The sequence below is a fragment of the Rhynchophorus ferrugineus genome, unplaced genomic scaffold (genome assembly GCF_030347505.1).
Source record: "Rhynchophorus ferrugineus isolate W39M unplaced genomic scaffold, kcgeb_rfMv2 rfM10, whole genome shotgun sequence".
Classification (NCBI taxonomy): Eukaryota; Metazoa; Arthropoda; class Insecta; order Coleoptera; family Curculionidae; genus Rhynchophorus; species Rhynchophorus ferrugineus.
Genome location: NW_027472589.1, coordinates 28855411 through 28876564, shown reverse-complemented (window position 1 = coordinate 28876564; position 21154 = coordinate 28855411). Strand labels below are relative to the sequence as shown.

At 32.9% G+C, this 21154-nt stretch overlaps 1 protein-coding gene across 2 annotated transcripts in view; it reads right to left on the bottom strand.

Annotated features, from left to right (window-relative positions):
- Positions 1–20547, bottom strand: part of LOC143203994 (uncharacterized) — a 207974-nt gene extending 187427 nt beyond the window's left edge. For both annotated transcript variants that reach the window (XM_076416388.1, XM_076416390.1), the window contains exon 1: positions 20410–20547. In XM_076416388.1, the coding sequence (XP_076272503.1) occupies positions 20410–20494 (85 nt within the window). In that variant the 5' untranslated portion in view covers positions 20495–20547. The remainder of the gene's footprint in view (positions 1–20409) is intronic.
- Positions 20548–21154: the final 607 nt, after the last annotated feature.

The following is a 21154-nucleotide window of genomic DNA, read 5'->3' as shown; positions in this document are numbered from 1 at the left end:
TGCCAACGGGCAGATTGTTGACGTTCTAGGAGATTAATAAAAACAATATATTCTAGGATATAGCGTAAGCCTTCCATAAAGTCATAAGCAATACATTGAACTTTAAAACTTCTACATCTGAAGATCTTTAGAGTTATAGAAGAAGTATATTCAAAAATGAAAAAAAGAAAAGCAGGTATAAGGCAGTGATTTGGGTCCTATTTTTTACCTACTCTATGCATGTGATAAACCACAAATATAAAGAAAATATTACTTTGGCTAAATTTATTGATCGCACGATGTTACTTGCTATTGTAGTAACAGAAATAATAATATAAGTAAGTGAAACGAGAATAAATCGGTACATATAGAATTTAGCTATAACCAAACTGTTCATATCCCAATAAATCTGATATCATAAATATCATAATCATAAATCATAAATATGTATTTCCTAAATTAAAATAAAACTAATCTACTTAAGCTAAAGTTAAAAATTTTCCTGTGGTTTGGTTCGTTTAAATCTTCTGATTTCCTGCGCGTTGTCCAGTAGCTCTACGGCTTCCACGTTACTGTGATTTAGAAACCTTATTTCATGTTTTAGGGCAAAATCTTGGATCATTTCGTGTAGCCATTTGATTCCGAGGTGATGTTGCAGCTCTTCGTTGGTTACGTAACGATAAGCAATGATAATTAATCGTAGAACATTGTTTTGGGTGCCTTGGATAGTAATCCCATAGTTGGTTTGATGTTATAGTACAACCATATTTGCACCCCATAGATCCAAATAGGCTTTATGAATGACTGATAAACTAATCTCTTTGATTTTAGGTAGGGTATCTTCTGACTAACCAGTACAGTTGCTTGACTTTGAATCTAATCTGCTCTGCTTTTTGTCTGACATGATGTAGAATATGAGCATTTAATATTCGAGGAGAGAATGAATACTAACTCTTTTGCAGATATGGCAAATGCTTTACGGAGAATGCAGTTCAATTTTATCAAGAAAAATGTACACAGGTACTAACAGAAGAAATTAAGGAGCAATACAATAATATCAGAGTCATTTAACAGGAAAGCATAGCAACAAAAGAAACAAGAACTCAACATAAAAGGGTAAATATATTCTCTAATTACTTGGATGTACATTTATTAACGAAGTGGATTAAAATTTATCGAATGTAAAATAAACTAAAATGCCTAAAATGTCAGAGATAAATGCGACAACATTGTGACGTCATAAATTGATATGACGTAAGTTCATTGCTACTTTGGATAGACGATATATATTGCTGTAGAAAATAACGTTTTAAAAATATTAGAATATTTTCGTGTTAAAAATGAATCCGAAGAAAGCAGAACAGAATGATTTTTCAGTAGCACGACGCATCCCACTAGAACGCGGACGGTTTCGTTACAATTCCACGGCACTCCCTGTTAATTTGGCGATTACATTACACGGAACATATGCGCTCGTCCTCTAGCGTTTCGTGTCGGCCACGAAGAATTCATCATTAGCCCGTCAATTACCGTCATAGGAAATATTTATTACGAAAGCCGAAAGGTCACCCTGTCAATAATTAACGAGCCTTTGGTCCTTTATTTGAACAGGTGCGAGTTTAGTAAGCGACATGACCTTTAATAGGCGGCCGTATCGAGTCACAATATTTGCCGGCCCGACCAATCATTTTTCTAGTTAAATTACGCGCACAGCTGTGTGGGAAAGTAATGGGATTCGCTAATTTGATTTTAAAAACCTTTTTATTTAGTTATGACAAAGTATGACGAAGTAGAAAAAAGCAAACATTTGCTATTCAATTTAGAAAAATATGTTTTCTGATGTTTTCAAAGTTTAAACCGATAAAAACTAATGTTTTCAATAATTCACGAAATATATTTATAGTCTATTAAACGTTTTTTTATACATACGTTATCAAAATACTTAATGTAATAGGTCAATTGAGAAGTCCCAGGCCTACCATAGTAAAACACATTTTTTTTGTAAAATTATTTTTTTTATTCAACATAATTCCCTTCAAGGGTGATACACTGATTATAGCGACCCCCCAACTTTTCGATACCATTTTTGTAGTACAATTTGTCTATTGCTTCAAAATAGGCCTCAGTTTCGACGATCACCTCTTCATTCGACGAAAATTTCTTCACAGCGAATATTTTTTTGATATCTGAGAACGTGAAATAGTCGCTGGGGGACAGATCTGGAGAATACGGTGAATGAGGAAGCAATTCGAAGCCTAATTCACGGATTTTTGCCATCGCTTTCACTGACCTGTGACATGGTGCATTGTCTTGGTGAAGTAGCACTTTCTTTTTCTTCAAATGCGGCCGTTTTTCGGCGATTTCGTCCTTCAAACGGTCCAATAATGCTATGTAATAGTCGCTGTTGATAGTCCTTCCTTTTTCAAGGTAGTCAATGAAAATTATTGCATGCGCATCCCAAAATACAGACGCCATAACCTTGCCAGCCGACTGTTGCGCTTTCCCACGCTTTGGAGCGGGTTCATCCTGTGCAGTACAGTTAGATGACGGTCGATTGGACTTCGGAATGAAATTATGGAGCCATGTTTCATCCATTGTCACATATCGATGCAAAAACTTGGGGTTTATTATGCTTGATCATCTTCAAGAACTGCTCAGAATCATCAATTCGTCGTTGTTTTTGGTTAAAAATGAGCTCGCGTGGCACCTACTTTGCACAGAGCTTTCTCATACCCAAATATTCGTGAATGATATGATGTACACGTTCAGTTGATACCTTTAAAGTGTCTAATGTTTCAGTTTACGGTCATTCAAAATCATTTTGTGGATTTCTTTAATGTTTTCTTCGGTTCATACCATTCATTCGGTTCAACAAAATATTTTGGTCGTCTACTGCGTTCACCGTCTTCGGTGCTCATTTCACCACGTCCAAACTTAGGATACCAATCCTTGATGGTTGCTTTTCCTGGGGCAGTGTCCGGAAACTGAGCATCAAGCGAAGTTTTTGCTTCAACTGTATTTTTTCCCTCCAAAAGCAATATTTTATCAACACGCGAAATACCTTTTTATCCACTTTTTCACAATAACAAAAGTTGCTTCACTCAAAATGCTATAATTTACAAACTAATGATCAGACAGCTGTCAAATTTATACACGCATCTTTTGAGGGTTAGGGCTAACTAAAAAATATATGGATTTAATTCGAGTAACGCCGTCTATGTGTCAGGCCGGTGACTTTTCAATTAGCCAGTTGTTGGCTGCCGCAATTTGTAAATTCATTTTAGAATCAGACTTCAATTAGAATCAATATTTTCTTTCTGATTTTATTCTAGTTAAAAAGAGACACAATGCTGTCTCATTAGTTCAAACACGTAAACGAATGAGTCGGTTAAAGACGTCCGGTTGTTAGACGTATGCAAAATTCTTGAAAGCAATAGTGATAAGAGGTTATAATTCTAACCTACAAACTATTGTCGCTGTATAATTAACTGTAGCTTTTATATGTTCTATAATGTTAAAATAAATTATATTTGACAAAATTTTTGTTAATGCGGCAACATTGAGACGTTTTTATATCACAAATTTAAATGACGTGTGTACAAAATAACTTTGAACAGATTACATATCAATTAGACGCGTTTTGCGCAGTAGATCAACTTGCAATGATATTTTCGATGCTTAGGATTTATGTATAAAAAAAGTTCAATAGTAATTACTCTTGGCAAATATAAGGCATAGTGTTTTCTACTATTGGGAACTTTGGACTGAAAACAGTCGAACTAATCGATAGTAAAAAAAAAACTAGAAATACTATTTAGATATAATAGTAATTACTATTTCAGTCAAATGTAGTTGAGTGAAATTAGTCGGACTTAAGGGATTTTTTTAAATTAATTTCGGAGATATAGCTGTTTTAGTGACGTGGCATCTAAAAACGAAACTTCAAACACACTTTCCTAGAAACTACTTTTTTCCAGACGGTTGACATGATATCTCAAGTTGCAGTGAACAGATTCGAGCTGATATAGTATGTCCTTCAAACTCTTGCAACATGTAGCCAAACTTGACATGCAGGATGCTGACCTAGTGTCTGTCACTCTCTATTACTGTTATTTTGCTTTTGCAACAGTATGTCGTCCAATTTATTCATTTTCATTTGATTTTAACAGCTAGTAATATAGACCTTGCTGATCCCACTATATGCACTTCAGTGTCAATGTGGTTCTTCTGGAGCAACCCATGACTCCAGGTTATTCTTTGTCATTGGGAACACTTTGTCACTTTTAAGGAATTGAAATCAAAATCGACAATTGGGATATAACCATGAGCATCACTATAAATTTCTAGAACTGTTTGATGAACTGTTTCAAAGTCCCAATGTTTGTGTGCACTGAATAACACAATTTTGATTTTAACAATTAGGTTAGCACTTTCAGAAAGTAGCGCATTGACGTATACAGGTTATACGATAACAAAAGCACCATCAGCGCGAATGAAAGAATGAAGTGGTCGTGCCAATAATTCAGCGTATCTACACACAGTATAGTTTTACTTTCAAATTTATTGTTATGTTTTGTATGTACATCTAATATACTGAAGTATAACCCAAAGACTTGAAATGTGAACTGAGCATAGGCAACACATAGGCGTCGCATATGTTTACTTGCTGTGCTGCCAACATGCAACAAAGTGTGCTAATATGTAGCATGGTATTCATATTATTTTGTCTATCCCCTGTATATATCATCTAATAACGATTATCACAAGGAATAATTATGGTTATGGCTCAGTGAGTAAATTGTTGAACTATTAAAGGTAATAGTACAATAACAAAGAACAAATACGAGACACTAGCATATGTAACAAAAAATATTGATATCGTAATGTAATGTTGACGCAGAATGTTGTTTTTGGATTATTCTATAACAAATTTTATAAAATGTGCGCAAAATAGTGATATCAAATGTACTAAGACAGTATATTTCCGCATAAAGTCAGCCAGGTGCTATGTACTGAACTAAATTGTACCGTGTTCTATATTGATAAATATTTTTGATAAACATGTTATCCTGTTGGCTCCTTATATTTTAAGTGCATTTATATTTAGTAGTATCATCAATTAAAAATGTGTTCTTGAGAAAAAAATTCTAAAATTCTTATAAAGTTATGGAGTTCAGTTAGGAATACTGAAGGAATTCGCATTGATATTAGTGTTCAGCTTATAATTGTTCTTATTGCTCTTTTATGGCTCTATTTTAGCAAATAAATTATCAATCTCGACCTAATTATGAAAATAAATGCATTTTTGTAAATCTACTAATCCAATTTCATTAGATAAACACAATATTTCTGTGATTGTTTGAAATAGATTATGATGCAATGGATTACATACATAAAAGTATGTAATTTAAATTAACATTACTATTGGAAATTATTTTCGCTACAGTTTATATTAAATTTTATTAAATCTGCGTAATATAGTGATAACAAATGTACTAAGATGGTAAAATTTCCTCGTAAAAACAATCAGGTGTAATGTACTGAAGCATAATCATGATTTATTGTTATTCGTTTGATTACAAATCCAAAAACACTTGTACGTTTATTTCGATAGATAAATATTTTTATACACTTATTATTCTTGCCAGCTCCTTGTGGTTTGAGTGTGTTTATATTTAAAATTGCAAAATAATAAACAACATATACCATTATAAGCAAAGACTGTACAATTATCATTTAATATGCAAATTTCTATGGATTCAATGGAGACTGTCATTGTTAGAGTTCGAGAGCTGAAAAAGTGGGTAGATGAATAAGGATAATGACTAGAAATATCAGAATAAGATGAAGAAAATATTTTAAATATAACCTGTACACTCCAATATTTAGTACTAACTATTGTTCCTAATATATAAATGATTTTCGAAACAGAATATATAAATATATATATATATATATATATATATATATATATATATATATATATATATATATATATATTATAGAGTTTGACTAATACGTCCTGGTTATTCGAAAAAAAGCTGAGTTTATGTCTGAATATGCTAGGGATATAGTTATAACAATAACTGATCATGAAAAGAAAATAGATTATTAATAATGGAATACAGATTAAAGTTGTTTTGGTAATTTCTATCAGTTCCTCAGTTAATCCTAGCATGGCTTGATATACTTTAAAGGAATTCGAGCAAAAAATTGTAGGACTTAAGGCCATCAAAGTCAGGTTCAAGTTGCTGTGAATTAACCTAATCTACTAGAATTTGGACAGAAGCTTGCAGTTCAAGGTGAACAGCCACTAAAGTTGGGTTGCAGTTACTCAGAAACTTAAGAAACCATGCCATACAGTTTATATTACGAAAATATGGGTAAAAACATTCAGAAGATCATCAAAAGCGAACTGGTAGACGAAGGTACAATGGATACTCCCAAATCACTTACTATAATAAGCTTTTGATTTGGAGGAAGGTGTTGTACATTTCCGGATACAAAAGCTGGAAATCGCATATATAGTCTCACGAAGAATATCCTTATAGATTATCAAAATACTTAGTGTTATATTGTTTGACCTAGGGAGAAATTGGGCGCTCAATAATCAACAAAAAGTTGAATGAAACTGAGTTTAAACAGAATCTACTGATCAGCGAGTGCGAATATTTTACGTTTAATCTTGTCAAGCGAAAATAAATCGCATAAAAAGTGACATCAATCAATCAAAGATATATCGATATATCTATATTTTGTTAGCCGATATTTATCGATTTTTTCAGAATAAATTAAATACAATTTTTAATAAACCTTTAAAATTGGCACGTATATATATATATATATATATATATATATATATATATATATATATATATATATATATATATATACAGCCGAACATAGAACCTCTTCCTTTTTCCAAGTCTGTTAAAAAGTGTTCAACCGTATTAAGAATTTTTTTTTAAATCCTACACATTTCATAACTTATGTATACATTCCAACGATCTTCAAGATCGGAGCCACCAAGTCGTGTAAAACAAAACACCATCTCTGGCGCACAGGTGTGAACGCACCTGTTTACTTTTCTAATCTGAATCTAAGCAAGCGGCGATGATAACACCAAATTTGTACCGTATCGGCCCAGCATACCGCGAGAGCATACTGGCGAGTACGAACAAACTCAGACCGGCTAATTGATCTCTGAAACGTTTTCCTTTACCGGTACGATACACCTGTGTTTGCACGCACCTAGTTTCTCGAGTGCTTCGAACTAGTATCTTGTCAACGAGCAACGGTTTTGTGTAAAATCGCGGAAGCGATCGCTAGATAACACGTATATATATCAACAATCATCATTTCTAAATTTAAAATGTCATATGTTTTATTATAAGTAGGGCTGGGAACTATCGACTCAAAAAGTCGATAATGAAAATAGTAGTTGACTGAAAATAGTAATTACTTTTTCAATCAAATAACTGCTTGGAATATTATATACTCTCTAATAACTGCTATAGAGGCTATAGATGGTAGTACAAAGTTAATTTTACACTTTAGTATTACTTCGAATTTACAAAAAGGAATTGAATAATAATGATCCTAAATATATGTGGAAAGCAACAATGACATAATATTAATATAATAATAATAATTTTAATAATTGTAAATGATTGAAAAGAGAGTTAATAGTTGCCAAGATAAGATAAATACAGCCAAAAGTATTTTATTATTTATCAATCAAATGTTGTTTTTGTACTATGTTCTATGTATATTTTTTTTAAAATCATATTGCAAACAAAATATAAAACCATATATCAAGCATACATCCACCACTTTGAAGGTTAGGGCAGCAAATCCAGAATGTTAAAAACTAGTCAGAATATTACTATAGCAACGATTGTTTCAATCAACTGAATAGTCGACTGAACTAGTCAACCAAAAGTCGAAAGAAACAGTCGATAATTAAAAATAGTTAATTACTAAATGGTCGATACTTCCCAACTCTATAAGTTATTCACTGACTACGAAGTCATATTGAATGAATTTGAAGGTATAAACAACTTATGTTTTAAATCTTCAGAAAAATAAATTAGTTCAGACATCTTGTTTAACATTATCACCCTTTATGTCTGAAAATAAACAAAAAGTCGCAGGGTGTTAAATTCGATGAATATAGTGGACATTGTAATAATTCAAACTTTAATTGCATTATTTTTTAACTATCGAAATTATGCAAGAGCTTGTCTCATTGTCCCATAAGGAATTCCCTACAGCACCATTGGGACCTGGAAGCTAGGACTAACAAACTCCTCAGCGTTGTCTCCATGGCTCCATCACCATCATTCCCATACCATCTATACGCTCCTGTGCGGTGAAGTTGAATCGAATGGGACTAGGCCATTGCAATTTCAAACATGGTTATCTGATGTCCTCCTTTGATTCGCCACCAAATCGCGAAATCTCCATGAAAACACCCATCTCGGTTCTTCATCTACTAGGAGACTTCTACCTTAGGTTACTTAGGTTACCTCTATAGAATTCAATTCACGCATGCTCAGCGTGACTTCTTCGTATTAACCCTCAAATAATTATTGTTCGTCATACTTATTTTATTCCCTGGTCAATCTAACTCGTTCAATCGCATCAACAACTCACACCTATCCTTTTCCATTAAGTCTTAACATCCACTGTCCATGTATATAACTGTCCATTTCCTGTTTACACTCATTCATTGTTTAAAATATATTGTTTTAAAAACCTAATTTATTTGAAAGTTGTGATTGTGCATGTTTTACCCATCCTTGTTTGTCAATATACATATCATTGCACGTTAGTCACTGCCATTGTCTAATGGTTTTCTAGTTTACTTAAAATTATTATTTTTTTAAATAATTTTTTCTTTCTTTAAATGTTAATAAATGAATCCATCGAATGGATGCATCAACTTTTAAACATAGAGGTTTTACTAAAACAAGCGAAACCGAGGAAATGTTTTGCGTCGTCCATTCAACGTTGGCTCTGAGTCCACTTTTTTGAGTGGTTCATTTGAATTGGCCTACAAAGGCGTTTGATTGGTGCATTTCTATAATGGGATTGTTTGTTTCAGTTTGTTTACGACGCCATCTTCGTGCGTCTGACATAACATACAATTAGCATTTTTTGTCTTAAATATAATCACTATTATTTAATTATAATGTATCTTCATCCCCAAAAGTGTTGTGTATCCAGTGTATATGCTAAAAAACCAGATGTAGTTTTCCTTGGAAGAAATAACCCAAATTAGCTAGATTAAGGATGCGAGCGTGACGTAGCATTGCTTTTACCTGGTACATATACAATTATTTATATATAGCATTTGTGTTCATATATATTATTCCTTACAGGGATATAACAGAAAAAATCATGAAAGTATTACACACAGTTTAAACACAAAATGTATCCAAATGGGACGATTGCAAAATAACATTGAAGGTAAATGTGATTATATCACATGAAAAGATTTTGTTATCCTTTAAAAAGTTGTTTGTAAAGTGCAATCAATTAAAAACCTAATTATTTTGAAGGGGTTCATTTACTTGACACAAATGTATATTTGTCAAGATACTTATAATTAATATTTTGGCTTAAAGCTTCTTAACTGAGATAACTTCATCACAGGTGCCTGTAATGGTAATTTAAATTAAGCAATGAAATTCACTGAAATGACGTTATCAGCGCCTTCCTGCTGAGACAACTCAAAAAAAAACTGTAATTAATTGTATTAAATTAACACTCTATATATTACTCTATGCTTTTAAACAACCTAATTGTCAAATTCGACGATTTTGACATTTCCTACATAAAATAACGGTTTTCAATTTGATCTTATAGAGTTATCAGTTTCACGGACGCTAATGCTAATGACAATGAACATGCAAAAAGGTTCGGAAACAGTGAAGTGCACAACCTATTGAAGGAAAACCCATCTCAAACTCTCAAATAACTTTCAGGCAGCTTAGAAGTTGGTTGATAAACTGTTTCCATAACGTTCGCATGCTATAGGAGGAATTTAAAAATTACGATTTCATTGCTTATCAGTAAAAAAAAAGAGTTTTCCGTGAGTGTCGATGAAAATTCGATCTACTACGATAATCCCATGCGCAAAAAGCCATGGGCTAGTCCATTTCACGATCGCAAAATACTTATGGTCATAAACTTTTGTGCATATGGTGGGATCAGAAAGGTATTACTAGTATATTACGACCTACTAAAACCAAATAATATTATCACTGCAGATATCTACAGACATCAACTGAACCAATATAATAACATATTGTTGCAGAAAATAATAGCAATGGTAACCATTCAATTGAAAAGACCTCGGCCTGGTACATAGCTGGCGCTACTAGAATTAAATCCATAAGTTCTTTAATTAACCCTAACCCTCGTGCGTGTATTTTGACAACTGTCGGATCATTAGTTTGTGAATTATAGCATTTTGAGTGAAGCAACTTTTGCTATTGAGAAAAAAATGGATAAAAAGGAATTTCGCATGTTGATAAAATATTGCTTCTTGAAGGGAAAAATACAGTTGAAGCAAAAACTTGGCTTGAAGCCATGATGCGGAGCAGTATTTGAAGACGATCAAGAGTAATAAACCCGAGTTTTTGCGCCTATATGTGACAATGGATGAAACATGGCACCATCATTTCACTCCGAAGTCCAATCGACAGTAATCCGAGTGAACTGCACACGATGAACCCGCTCCAAAGCGTGGGAAAACGCAACAGTCGGCTTGCAAGGTTATGGCGTCTGTATTTCGGGATGCGCATGGAATAATTTTCATTGACTGCCTTGAAAAAGGTAGGACCCTCAACAGCGACTATTACATAGCGATATTTGACCGTTTGAAGGACAAAATCGCCGAAAACGGCCGCATTTGAAGAAAAAGAAAGTGCTGCTTCCCCAAGACAATGCACCGTGTTATAAGTCAGTGAAAACGATGGCAAAAATCCGTGAATTGGGCTTCGAATTGCTTCCACATCCACCGTATTCTCCAGATCTGTCCCCCAGCGACTATTTCCTGTTCTCAGATGTCAAAAGAATGCACGCTGAGAAGAAATTTTCGTCGAATGAAGAGGTGGTCGCCGAAAGTACTATAAAAATGGTATCGCAAAGTTGGAGTGTCGCTATAATCAGTGATTCCCACTTTAAGAGAATTATGTCGAATAAAAAAAAATTTGCCAAAAAATGTGTACTGTGGCCGGGACTTTTCAATTGACTCGTTAAGTAACAGAAGCAGTCATCTTCTTGCACGACAAGCCTTGGTCATACATCTCCAATGGGAAGTTCTCCCGCATCTAACGTGGTCTGGTGAGACATGGCGCCTTGTCATAAATCAAAAGACCACAAAGAACCCCCTGCTATATGCTTCTTAGTTGTTGTAAATGCAAATATTAGCTTATCTCTTATTTCAATGTCTCTTCTTTGGATAACCTAATTCTTTCTTTGTATCCATTACTTTAGCTTAATTAAATTCTGATCTATTTAGGGTCTTCTCGGTAAGATTGGCGTCAGGTATTTGAAGATTATTACCTTGATCGTATTTGGGATTAAATCCTCAATTTTTAATCGATAGAAAAATATATAGGGAATATAATTACAATACACTCGTGTTTCCTCATCTAAAAACAATATTTTATCAATTCATTAAAAAATAGAAAAATTAATTTAATTGTAACTATGGTATCTTGTCAACTTAAGCCATGTGACCCTGTCAAATTACTGATATGCTATTTCAAAACAAAACAAAAGGACCCAGTTTCAATGGAGCTGTAGTAGGAACATAAAAGCTACTTGGAGATTATTATTGATTGAGATAAAATTATTCTCACGATAGTTTCAATCCATATTCAAATGAACATTTTATCGATAAATGTCAGGTAGCTTATTAAATATTCATCTGAAATATTTCCCAAACGTAAGCCAACACTAATTTACATGATTGCATGTGAAATATTAGTTTTTCATTGACGCCATGATATTTATTATGTTCTCCGCTACCAAAATGAATATGTATATAACCGCAATAACGAAAATGTTCCCAAGATACGCCGGAAATAAGCAGAAAAACATCCTTCATTAACTTTCTTTGCTAATCCAGTTAAGAATTTCATTTATAATTCGGACTTAAGGCCTTATACCACTATTGTTTCTTATAATTGGCTTAAATAATTGAAGAATAATGTCAGTACTTAGGGTTTTTAACCAATCGGAAGACTACTGTTTGTTAAAAAATGACAAAAAATCAGGAATCTTAGGCACCCATAGAAGAAATTAATTTCAGTTTTTCTAAACGTTAAACAAAGTTACAATCTTCAAAGGAAATTAAGAGTACAAATAACCGGTCAATTGAAAAGTCTCCTGCCTACCATAGTAGAACAATTTTTTTGGCAAAATTAGTTTTTTTTATTTAACATAATTCCCTTCAATGGTGATACTCTGATTATAGCGACCCCTCCAACTTTTCGATACCAATTTTATAGTATTATTTGATCTTTGCTTCAAAATAGGCCTCAGTTTCGGCGATCACCTCTTCATTCGAAGAAAATTTCTTTCCAGCGAGCATTCTTTTGAGATCTGAGAACAGGAAATAGTCGCTGGGGGTCAGATCTGAAGGATACGGTGGACGAGGTAGCAATTCGAAACCTAATTCATAAATTTCTGCCATCGTTTTCACTGACTTGTGACACGGTGTATTGCCTTGGTGAAGCAGCACTTTTTTTCTTCAAATGCGGCTGTGTTTCGGCGGTTTTGGTCCTTCAAATGGTCCAATAATACTATGAAATAGTCAATGAAAATTATTCCATGCGCATCCCAAAATACAGACGCCATAATCTTGCCGGCCGACTGTTGCGTTTTCCCACGCTTTGGAGCGGGTTCATCGTAAGCAGTCCACTTGGAAAACTGTCGATTGGACTTCGGAGTGAAATGATAGAGCCATGTTTCATCCATTGTCACATATCGACGCAAAAACTTGAGTTTATTACGCTTGATTATCTTCAAACACTGCTCCGAATCATCAACTCGTCGTTGTTTTTGGTCAATAGTGAACTTACGCGGCGCGCACTTTGCACAGAGCTTTCTCATACCCAAATATTCGTGAATGATTTAATGTACACGTTCAGTTGATATCTTTAGAGTATTTACTATTTTATTCAATTTCAATTTACGGTCATTCAAAATCATTTTGTGGATTTTTTTAATGTTTTCGTCGGTAACAATCTCTTTTGGGCGTCGACTGCGTTCACCATCTTTGGTGCTCATTTCACCACGTTTAAACTTAGCATATCAATCCTTGATGATTGATTTTCCTGGAGCAATGTCAGGAAATTCGGCATCACGCCAAGTTTTTGCTTCAACTGTATTTTTCCCGATAAAACGCAATAAAACACGCGAAATTCTTAGGGTTAGGGCTAAATAAAAAAACATATGGATTTAATTTTAATAGTGCCATCTACGTGTCAAGCCTGGGGCATTTCAATTGACCTGATCTATATAAAAAAATAATACAAAATAAAATAATACAATTTGTAGAACATGCTGATTTTACAGACAACATAGTATGTCATGATTATTTTATTATATTGTTAATAGGGCTTAAAGACCTATGTCTATATTATTTTAATTTTTTGTTGCTGTAATTTTAATGTTTCACAATAACATTTAATAAATAATTATAACATGCATCAACATATGTTTGTATTGATCAATTAAATAAAATATTAAGAAACACAGACTTGGTCTGCTTTCAGTATGAACGAACAAGAATACAGGTATTTTAAAACATCTTATTTAAATTGATAACACTAAAGAAATATGAAAATGAAAAAAGGATCTATAGACTAGAAAATTAGATATAGACTATAGAAATTTTAATTATATTAGCCAGGAGATCTGCTGTGTTCTCATTTAGATTGAAACTTTTTTTATATTTCATTTTAATTTATTTAATTTACATATTTATAGTTAATTATTTATTATTTATATATTTATATTTCACTATTTTTAATTATATACATTATATATACTTATATTTTAGCATGTTAATATTATATGATAATTGTGTATATGTAGAATTTTATTTTAATAATTTTTTTTTCAGAAAGTACATTTTTATTTTATTTTATTTCAAATTTAATTGGTCAATAGAATGTGACGTCAGGGTTAGTGACGTGATGCATCTGAAACCATCAACTAATGAAATGCCTTCCTAATAAATTATTTTCTTTACAAGTGTCTGTAATGGCAATTTAAAGTAACCAATGAAATATGGCGAAATGTCGTCCTCAGCACCTTCCTGTTAAGACCACGCGAAACAATTCTAAAATTATATGTAATAAGTTAACGCTGTATATATTACATTTAACCCTGCTCTTATTAGAATTCCTTATATGTTATATTCAAACGTTAAAAACACGTAAAAGTACTTTTTCACACACCAACAAGTATAGAAACGAAAAAACTCACGACCAATTTCGTACTTGCTCGACGTCGTTGTTTAATACATATATATGGCCACAGTACAATGATGTATAATGAAAAACAAATTAAAAATCAAGTACGGCAACATTCTGTATCCCATGACAGACTAACCGGTCGAGCCCGCGCCATCTGTCGGTACAGGAAGCGTAAAAACGAAATTCCTGCGACTTATCGGTCGGGAAATAATTTCTGTTTGCTGAAAAATAGCCGACAAGCACAAAACGCGATAGTGAACGTGCCCCGTCGCCGTCCAGAAACAGATGGTAACGATCGTTCTCTATAATATCGTTGTTTCACCACACAACGGCTCTGATTAATTGATGCTGGCTGATGATGAAAATTAATTGACTGCGAGCTGGCTGTTGCTAGGTGAACTACTCCAATATTTCGTTTGTTATTATGTGATTCCCGAATGTGATGTCTCAATGTTGTGATCTTTTGATGATTCAGTTTGGTAAAATACGGAAATAATAGAGAATTATTATTTATAATAAAGGAAAGCGTGCCATCTTGGACAGATCACGCCGCGACAAAACTATAGCACGTCATACATTTTTCATTACTCATAACTCTTGAAAAATACCTGCGATATAAAATTATTTCAGAAGCTGATGTTAAAACGTATTAAACCGCTTATAGAAATATAGGATTTCCAGTTTGGATTTCGAAATCACCACCTGACAATCAACCAAATGCACAACAAATTAAGAGCGGTTGTTGAAAAGTCATTCGAAGAAAATAAATACTGCCCTGCGAGTATGGCATTTGGGATTAATCTATAAAATAAGCAAATTGCTATCTCGGAATTACTGTTAACTTCTGGAATCATATCTTTTCCAAAGGAGATTTGGAGTCTCGCATAAAGGGGCATTCTCAACACTTAAACCTATTTCGGCTGGGATTCCATAGGGTAGTCTCGTAGACCACTCCTGTATCTATTCTATACTGCTAATATCCCAGCGACAAAAGCAACAGTACTTGGAACATTTGCCGACGACACAGTTATCATGGCAAAATATCTATCTCCGTCTGAAGTTGTATAAAAAGTACAAGTAGCGGTCAACAAATATACAAAGTGATCCAAGATTTCGCCTTAAAACATTAAATAAGCATGCTAAATCACAGCAACGTGGTAGCAATACAGCTATTGGACAACATGCAGGAAATCAGATTGAAGCGAACTAAAGTATACGAACTTGTTAATAGTAGATTAGTTTTATTATTATATTTGGGCATATGATTATATTTGGGCAAACTACGCCGTCTGGAATGCCAATGGGCTCCAACAACACACCAGGGAACTAAAAATGTTCGTAATTGAACAAAATATTGACGTTATGATGGTTTCCGAAACACACTTTACGGACAAAAATTATTTGAAAGTTCCTAAATATAAGCTTTATCATACAAATCACCCTGATGATAAAGCACATGGAGGTACAGCCATAATAATTCGAGATGATATAAAGCATTTCGAAAAAGAAAAATTAAAAAATTAGAAGAAGCCCATGGACCATTAACATTTTCTGCGATTTATTGCCCACCCAAACATAACAACAAGGCAGAACAATTTCAAGAATTCTTCAGTACGCTAGGTAATAGATTTATAGCAGGAGGAGATTATAATGCAAAATATTTAATGTGGGGTTCAAGAATAATAACCTCAAAAGGTAGAGAACTGCTCAAAGCCATAAGGATAGACAACTTACAACATATCTCTACTGGTGAACCAACATATTGGCCTTCAGACAGAAATAAAAAACCAGATACAATAGATTTCTGTATTACAAAAAATATTGACCCAAAAAAGTGTCAGGCAGAATCATGTTTCGACCTGTCTTCTGATCATTCACCAATAATAGTAACAATTTCTTCAAAAATTACCATCAAAGATAAACCCCCTTCTCTGTGCAATAATAGAACTAACTGGCCCTCATTTAGAGAAAACTTAGACCAAAATATCTCTCTAAACTTACCGTTACAAACTGAAATGGATATAGAAATAGCAGCAATAAATCTTGCAAAAAATATACAGGAGGCAGCATATTCCGCGACTCCCAACAGTGAAACATTTCCAAGAAAAAATACATATATATCATGTACAATACAGAAAAAGATAGCAGAAAAAAGAAAGCTACGACGAAATTGGCAACAGCAAAGGACTGAAGAGAATAAAAGAAAATTTAATAGGGCCATAAAAGAGCTGAGAGATCTAATCCAAATTGAGCAAAACCAAGGCATTCCAGAATACCTAGAAAACTTGACATCAACTGAGGCTACAGACTATTCATTGTGGAAAGCAACAAAAAAGCTTAGGAGATCCCAGCAGCATAACCCACCTATTAAAACAAGCGAAAATAATTGGGCGAGAAGCAATAAAGAGAAGGCCGACGTTTTCTCAAAACACTTAAAAAATGTTTTTAAACCTTTCCAGTCTCAGCTATATAAAGATGACGAAAATAAAATTACTAGATTTCTAGATTCGCCATTTCAAATGGATTTACCGCACGAGAAATTAACGGTCAAAAAAGTTAAACATACAATAATGAGAGAGATTAATATTAAAAAAGCTCCTGGTTATGACTTAATTACTGGCAAAATTTTAAAAGAACTATCAGAAAAGGCTATAAAACTATTAACATATATATTTAATGCTATGCTACGAATTAATTACTTCCCTAGTATCTGGAAAGTAGCTAAAATATTAATGATACTTAAACCAGGAAAAATACCAGAAGATGTGACCTCCTACCGACCTATAAGTTTATTACCAATAATCTCGAAAGTTTTCGAGAAATTATACATAAAAAAACTAAACTGTATAATAGAAAAAAGAAAAATTATTCCAGAACATCAGTTTGGCTTTCGCAATAAGCATGGGACTATAGAACAAGTGCATAGACTTGTAAACCAAATAAACGCTCACCTAAATGCCAAAAGATATTGTTCGGCTGCTTTCCTAGACATATCTCAGGCTTTTGACAAAGTATGACATACGGGCTTGCAGGTTAAACTAAAGAAACTTCTCCCTCATCCGGACTATCAGCTACTAAAATCGTATCTCACTGACAGACATTTCATTGTAAATCAAGGCGATGAACATACCGAATTAAATCCCATATATTCAGGAGTTCCGCAAGGTAGTGTACTGGGTCCAGTACTGTATCTTTTGTATACGGCTGATCTGCCCACCACAAAAATAACTACTGTGGCAACATATGCAGACGATACAGCAATCTTAGCATCCCATGAAGATCCAGTCACAGCATCAATAAACCTACAAACCCACCTAGAGCAAATACAATTATGGTTGAAGACATGGCGCATTAAAGCCAATGAATCAAAATCCACGCATATAACGTTTACCCTGCGTAGAAGAACATGTCCACCAGTAAATATCAATCATCGTCAACTCCCCCAAGCAGAGCATGTTAAATATCTTGGTATGCATTTAGATCGACGCCTAACCTGGAAGAAGCACATACTCTCTAAACGGAAACAACTGGGACTAAAATTATATCAAATGTATTGGCTCATTGGGCGCAAATCCAAGTTATCATTAGATAACAAGGTATTGCTGTATGAGTCTATACTCAAGCCCATTTGGGCATATTCAATTATGGGGTACCGCTAGCAAATCTAATATATCCATCATTCAACGGTTCCAAAATAAGGTGTTGCGTGCCATTGTTGATGCTCCGTACTATATTTCAAATAAAGTGATACAACGCGATATTCCTCCAGAACCTATAACGAGTGTAATCCAACGTGTTTCTGTGAAGTACTTCGAAAGAGTGTCAGTGCATCCCGATATACTCGCTAATCAGCTAAATATGCGACGTGATAGTGAAGTGCGTAGACTAAAACGTTTAACACCACCTGATCTGATTACTGGACATATGTAGAGTTTAGAATAAGCATTAGAATAAGACTAATTAATTAAGATAATATTTTATACAGAAGATTGCTTAATGAAGTGATTTTCTACATGCCATGTGTATATAATATAAACAGAAGAAATACTTATTGCCAATAGGGCAGATTGTGGACTCACGAAGAGTAATAAAAAATATATTTGGGCAATACATACTGATGTATTAATCCCGTAGTCGCCTTACTTGTATATTAATGCAAATACAACAGAACAGTAGTAATAAATTAATTTGTACATTAACATTGTACTGAGCATATCTAATGTAAGATTTAATTAATAAAAATACTTATAGAGTACATAATGCTCGGCTATTTGTTGCAAAACCCGTAAAAAGTACCTTAAAATGTTTAAATAAACTATCTCTATTCCACGTCTCATGCCTCATATATCCAATATATCCATTCTTATGAAGAAACTCAAAAGGGAGTCAGCACTTGGATTGCCTTCAAATATGTGCCGTTTTGGCAATATGTAATTTAAGTTTTACTTTTTTACTTCTAAACAAAGTAGTGATTAGTGATAGAAAATGTTGTCATAGTTGCTTGTTCGAATCTTGCTCAAGGTTCAGACGTTTTAAAATTATATTTACGATTGCTTATATTCAATGACAAGAACAATTGTGGTCACCCGTACTTCAGTGGGCTTAATACTAATGGATTATGATTCGAAACCAATGTTAAGTAATAGATCAAGACCAGATAAATCATACTTACATCATAATTTAAAAACATAATTCGACAACATAAATAATTGTAAATAAATAAATTTATAATTTAAATCAAAATAAGGACGCTCAAAATAAGAAAATTCCTGAAAACTAATTTCAATCCTTAATAAATAGATAATATATATATAAAGAATAATATAAAGAAATAAATATATAATTTGAATAGAAATAAATTCCCTTGAAAATCTAAGAATGTATGCAAATATTTTGAGGAAAATACCTCAAAATTAATTAGCACTGCTTCATAATGACACTGAATAAAGACCCATGTTTTCAGTATGACTGTTTGTATATAGAAATACGTGGAAGAAAATATATATAATAAAATCCGTATGTAATATTTCTTAAAGAAACAAATATATAATTTAAACTAAATATAATAACTAAATATATATAGCTATTGGACAACTATATATATATATATATATATATATATATATATATATATATATATATATATATATATATATATATATATATATATATATATATATATATATATATATATATATATATATATATATAAGAATGTAATTTTAAAAAATAGGTTTTACTGTAAACTCTTAAAAACATAACAAAAACCATCAAAATTAATAAATACGAGTTAAATAAATAAATAAGTAATTTACAACAAATATATATGTTAAATAAAAGTAAATTAATCTTGAAAAAATAGGTCATTCTTTGCCGCAAAGACCTAAATGTTTAAGAAAATCCTTCAAAATTAAAAAAGAAAATACTGCCCAAATAATTTAAATGAAATGAATTAATTAACATCAATCAACAAATAATAAAACAATATAAGTACTATATAAACAAACCCAGTTAAAAATATAAGAACTCTGTATTTAATCGAGGTCATTAGAAAAACATCCGGAAAATATACTACATTTAAAATTGCAAAAAATGTAAACTGGCAACGTAGAGCTTGATCCGAATATCTGAAAAATGACCTTGAATGGTTGGTCAAGGACATAGGAAATGTATTGTCGCCGTTTAGAACTAGACGCCCGCTGCATATCGAATTAAAACGTACAATAAATACAAATAATATAACCCCATATAATTATAAGAGCAGTTATGCGCTCTCCAATCAATTACATCACCAAAAAAACATCATCCTACAGTAAGGTTCGCCATTAATAATAATTTACCGCAAGATGTAACGTCGATGATCTGATATAATCGCAATTTTATCGTTTCCCAGGTAGTTCAAAGACGTAAAACGACAGTAATTACTACTCACCATTAATATAACCGCTCATCGTCCGAGAAAGTTCACAAATTCCCGAAATTAGGCCACAAATAATCGAAGTCCACACGTCCGTCATGTCAAACACCACCGACCCACAAGTCAACGCCTCTTAAACTGATAAGAGACCGAAACTGGACCATAACTATAAACAATGAGCAAAAAAATATAAACATCACGATTACCGGCGATAAGCAAATCAGCCCATATTCGAACGCCAATGAGGTGGTCGGTTTTTTATTAACGCCTATTTTTCTCAGCTATAGTGATTTAAGTACGAACAGGTCCATACATGTACTTAAGCGTAAATAATAGTTTATAGGACTACCTGAAAAAAAAAAGTTCTAAGATACGTAAAATACTTTCTAAAATTTTTGGAAAATAATTTCGAATTAAATTTAAAGGAACATTGATATTTATGAATTAATATATATGAGGACTAATAATTAATTTTTGGTATTTTTTTGTATAGGTATAGATATTTAATGGAAAAAATGCCTTTATAAGGTGGATACATTTTTTAAAATAATTTTGAAGCTTTAGTTAGAAACATTTTCCATTTATTGCTATCTTTTTCCCATCTGTTAAACGGAATATGAATTAAGCACTGAAAACATTTTCAAGCTTGATTTGGTCATCCTATGAGTAGTGTGAAAGAAGCTGCGTCTGGTGAATACGACGTGTAGATCGTTTAAGTTTTTAGACTACTGTTGCACGCGTGTTACCGGTAGTTGTGCTG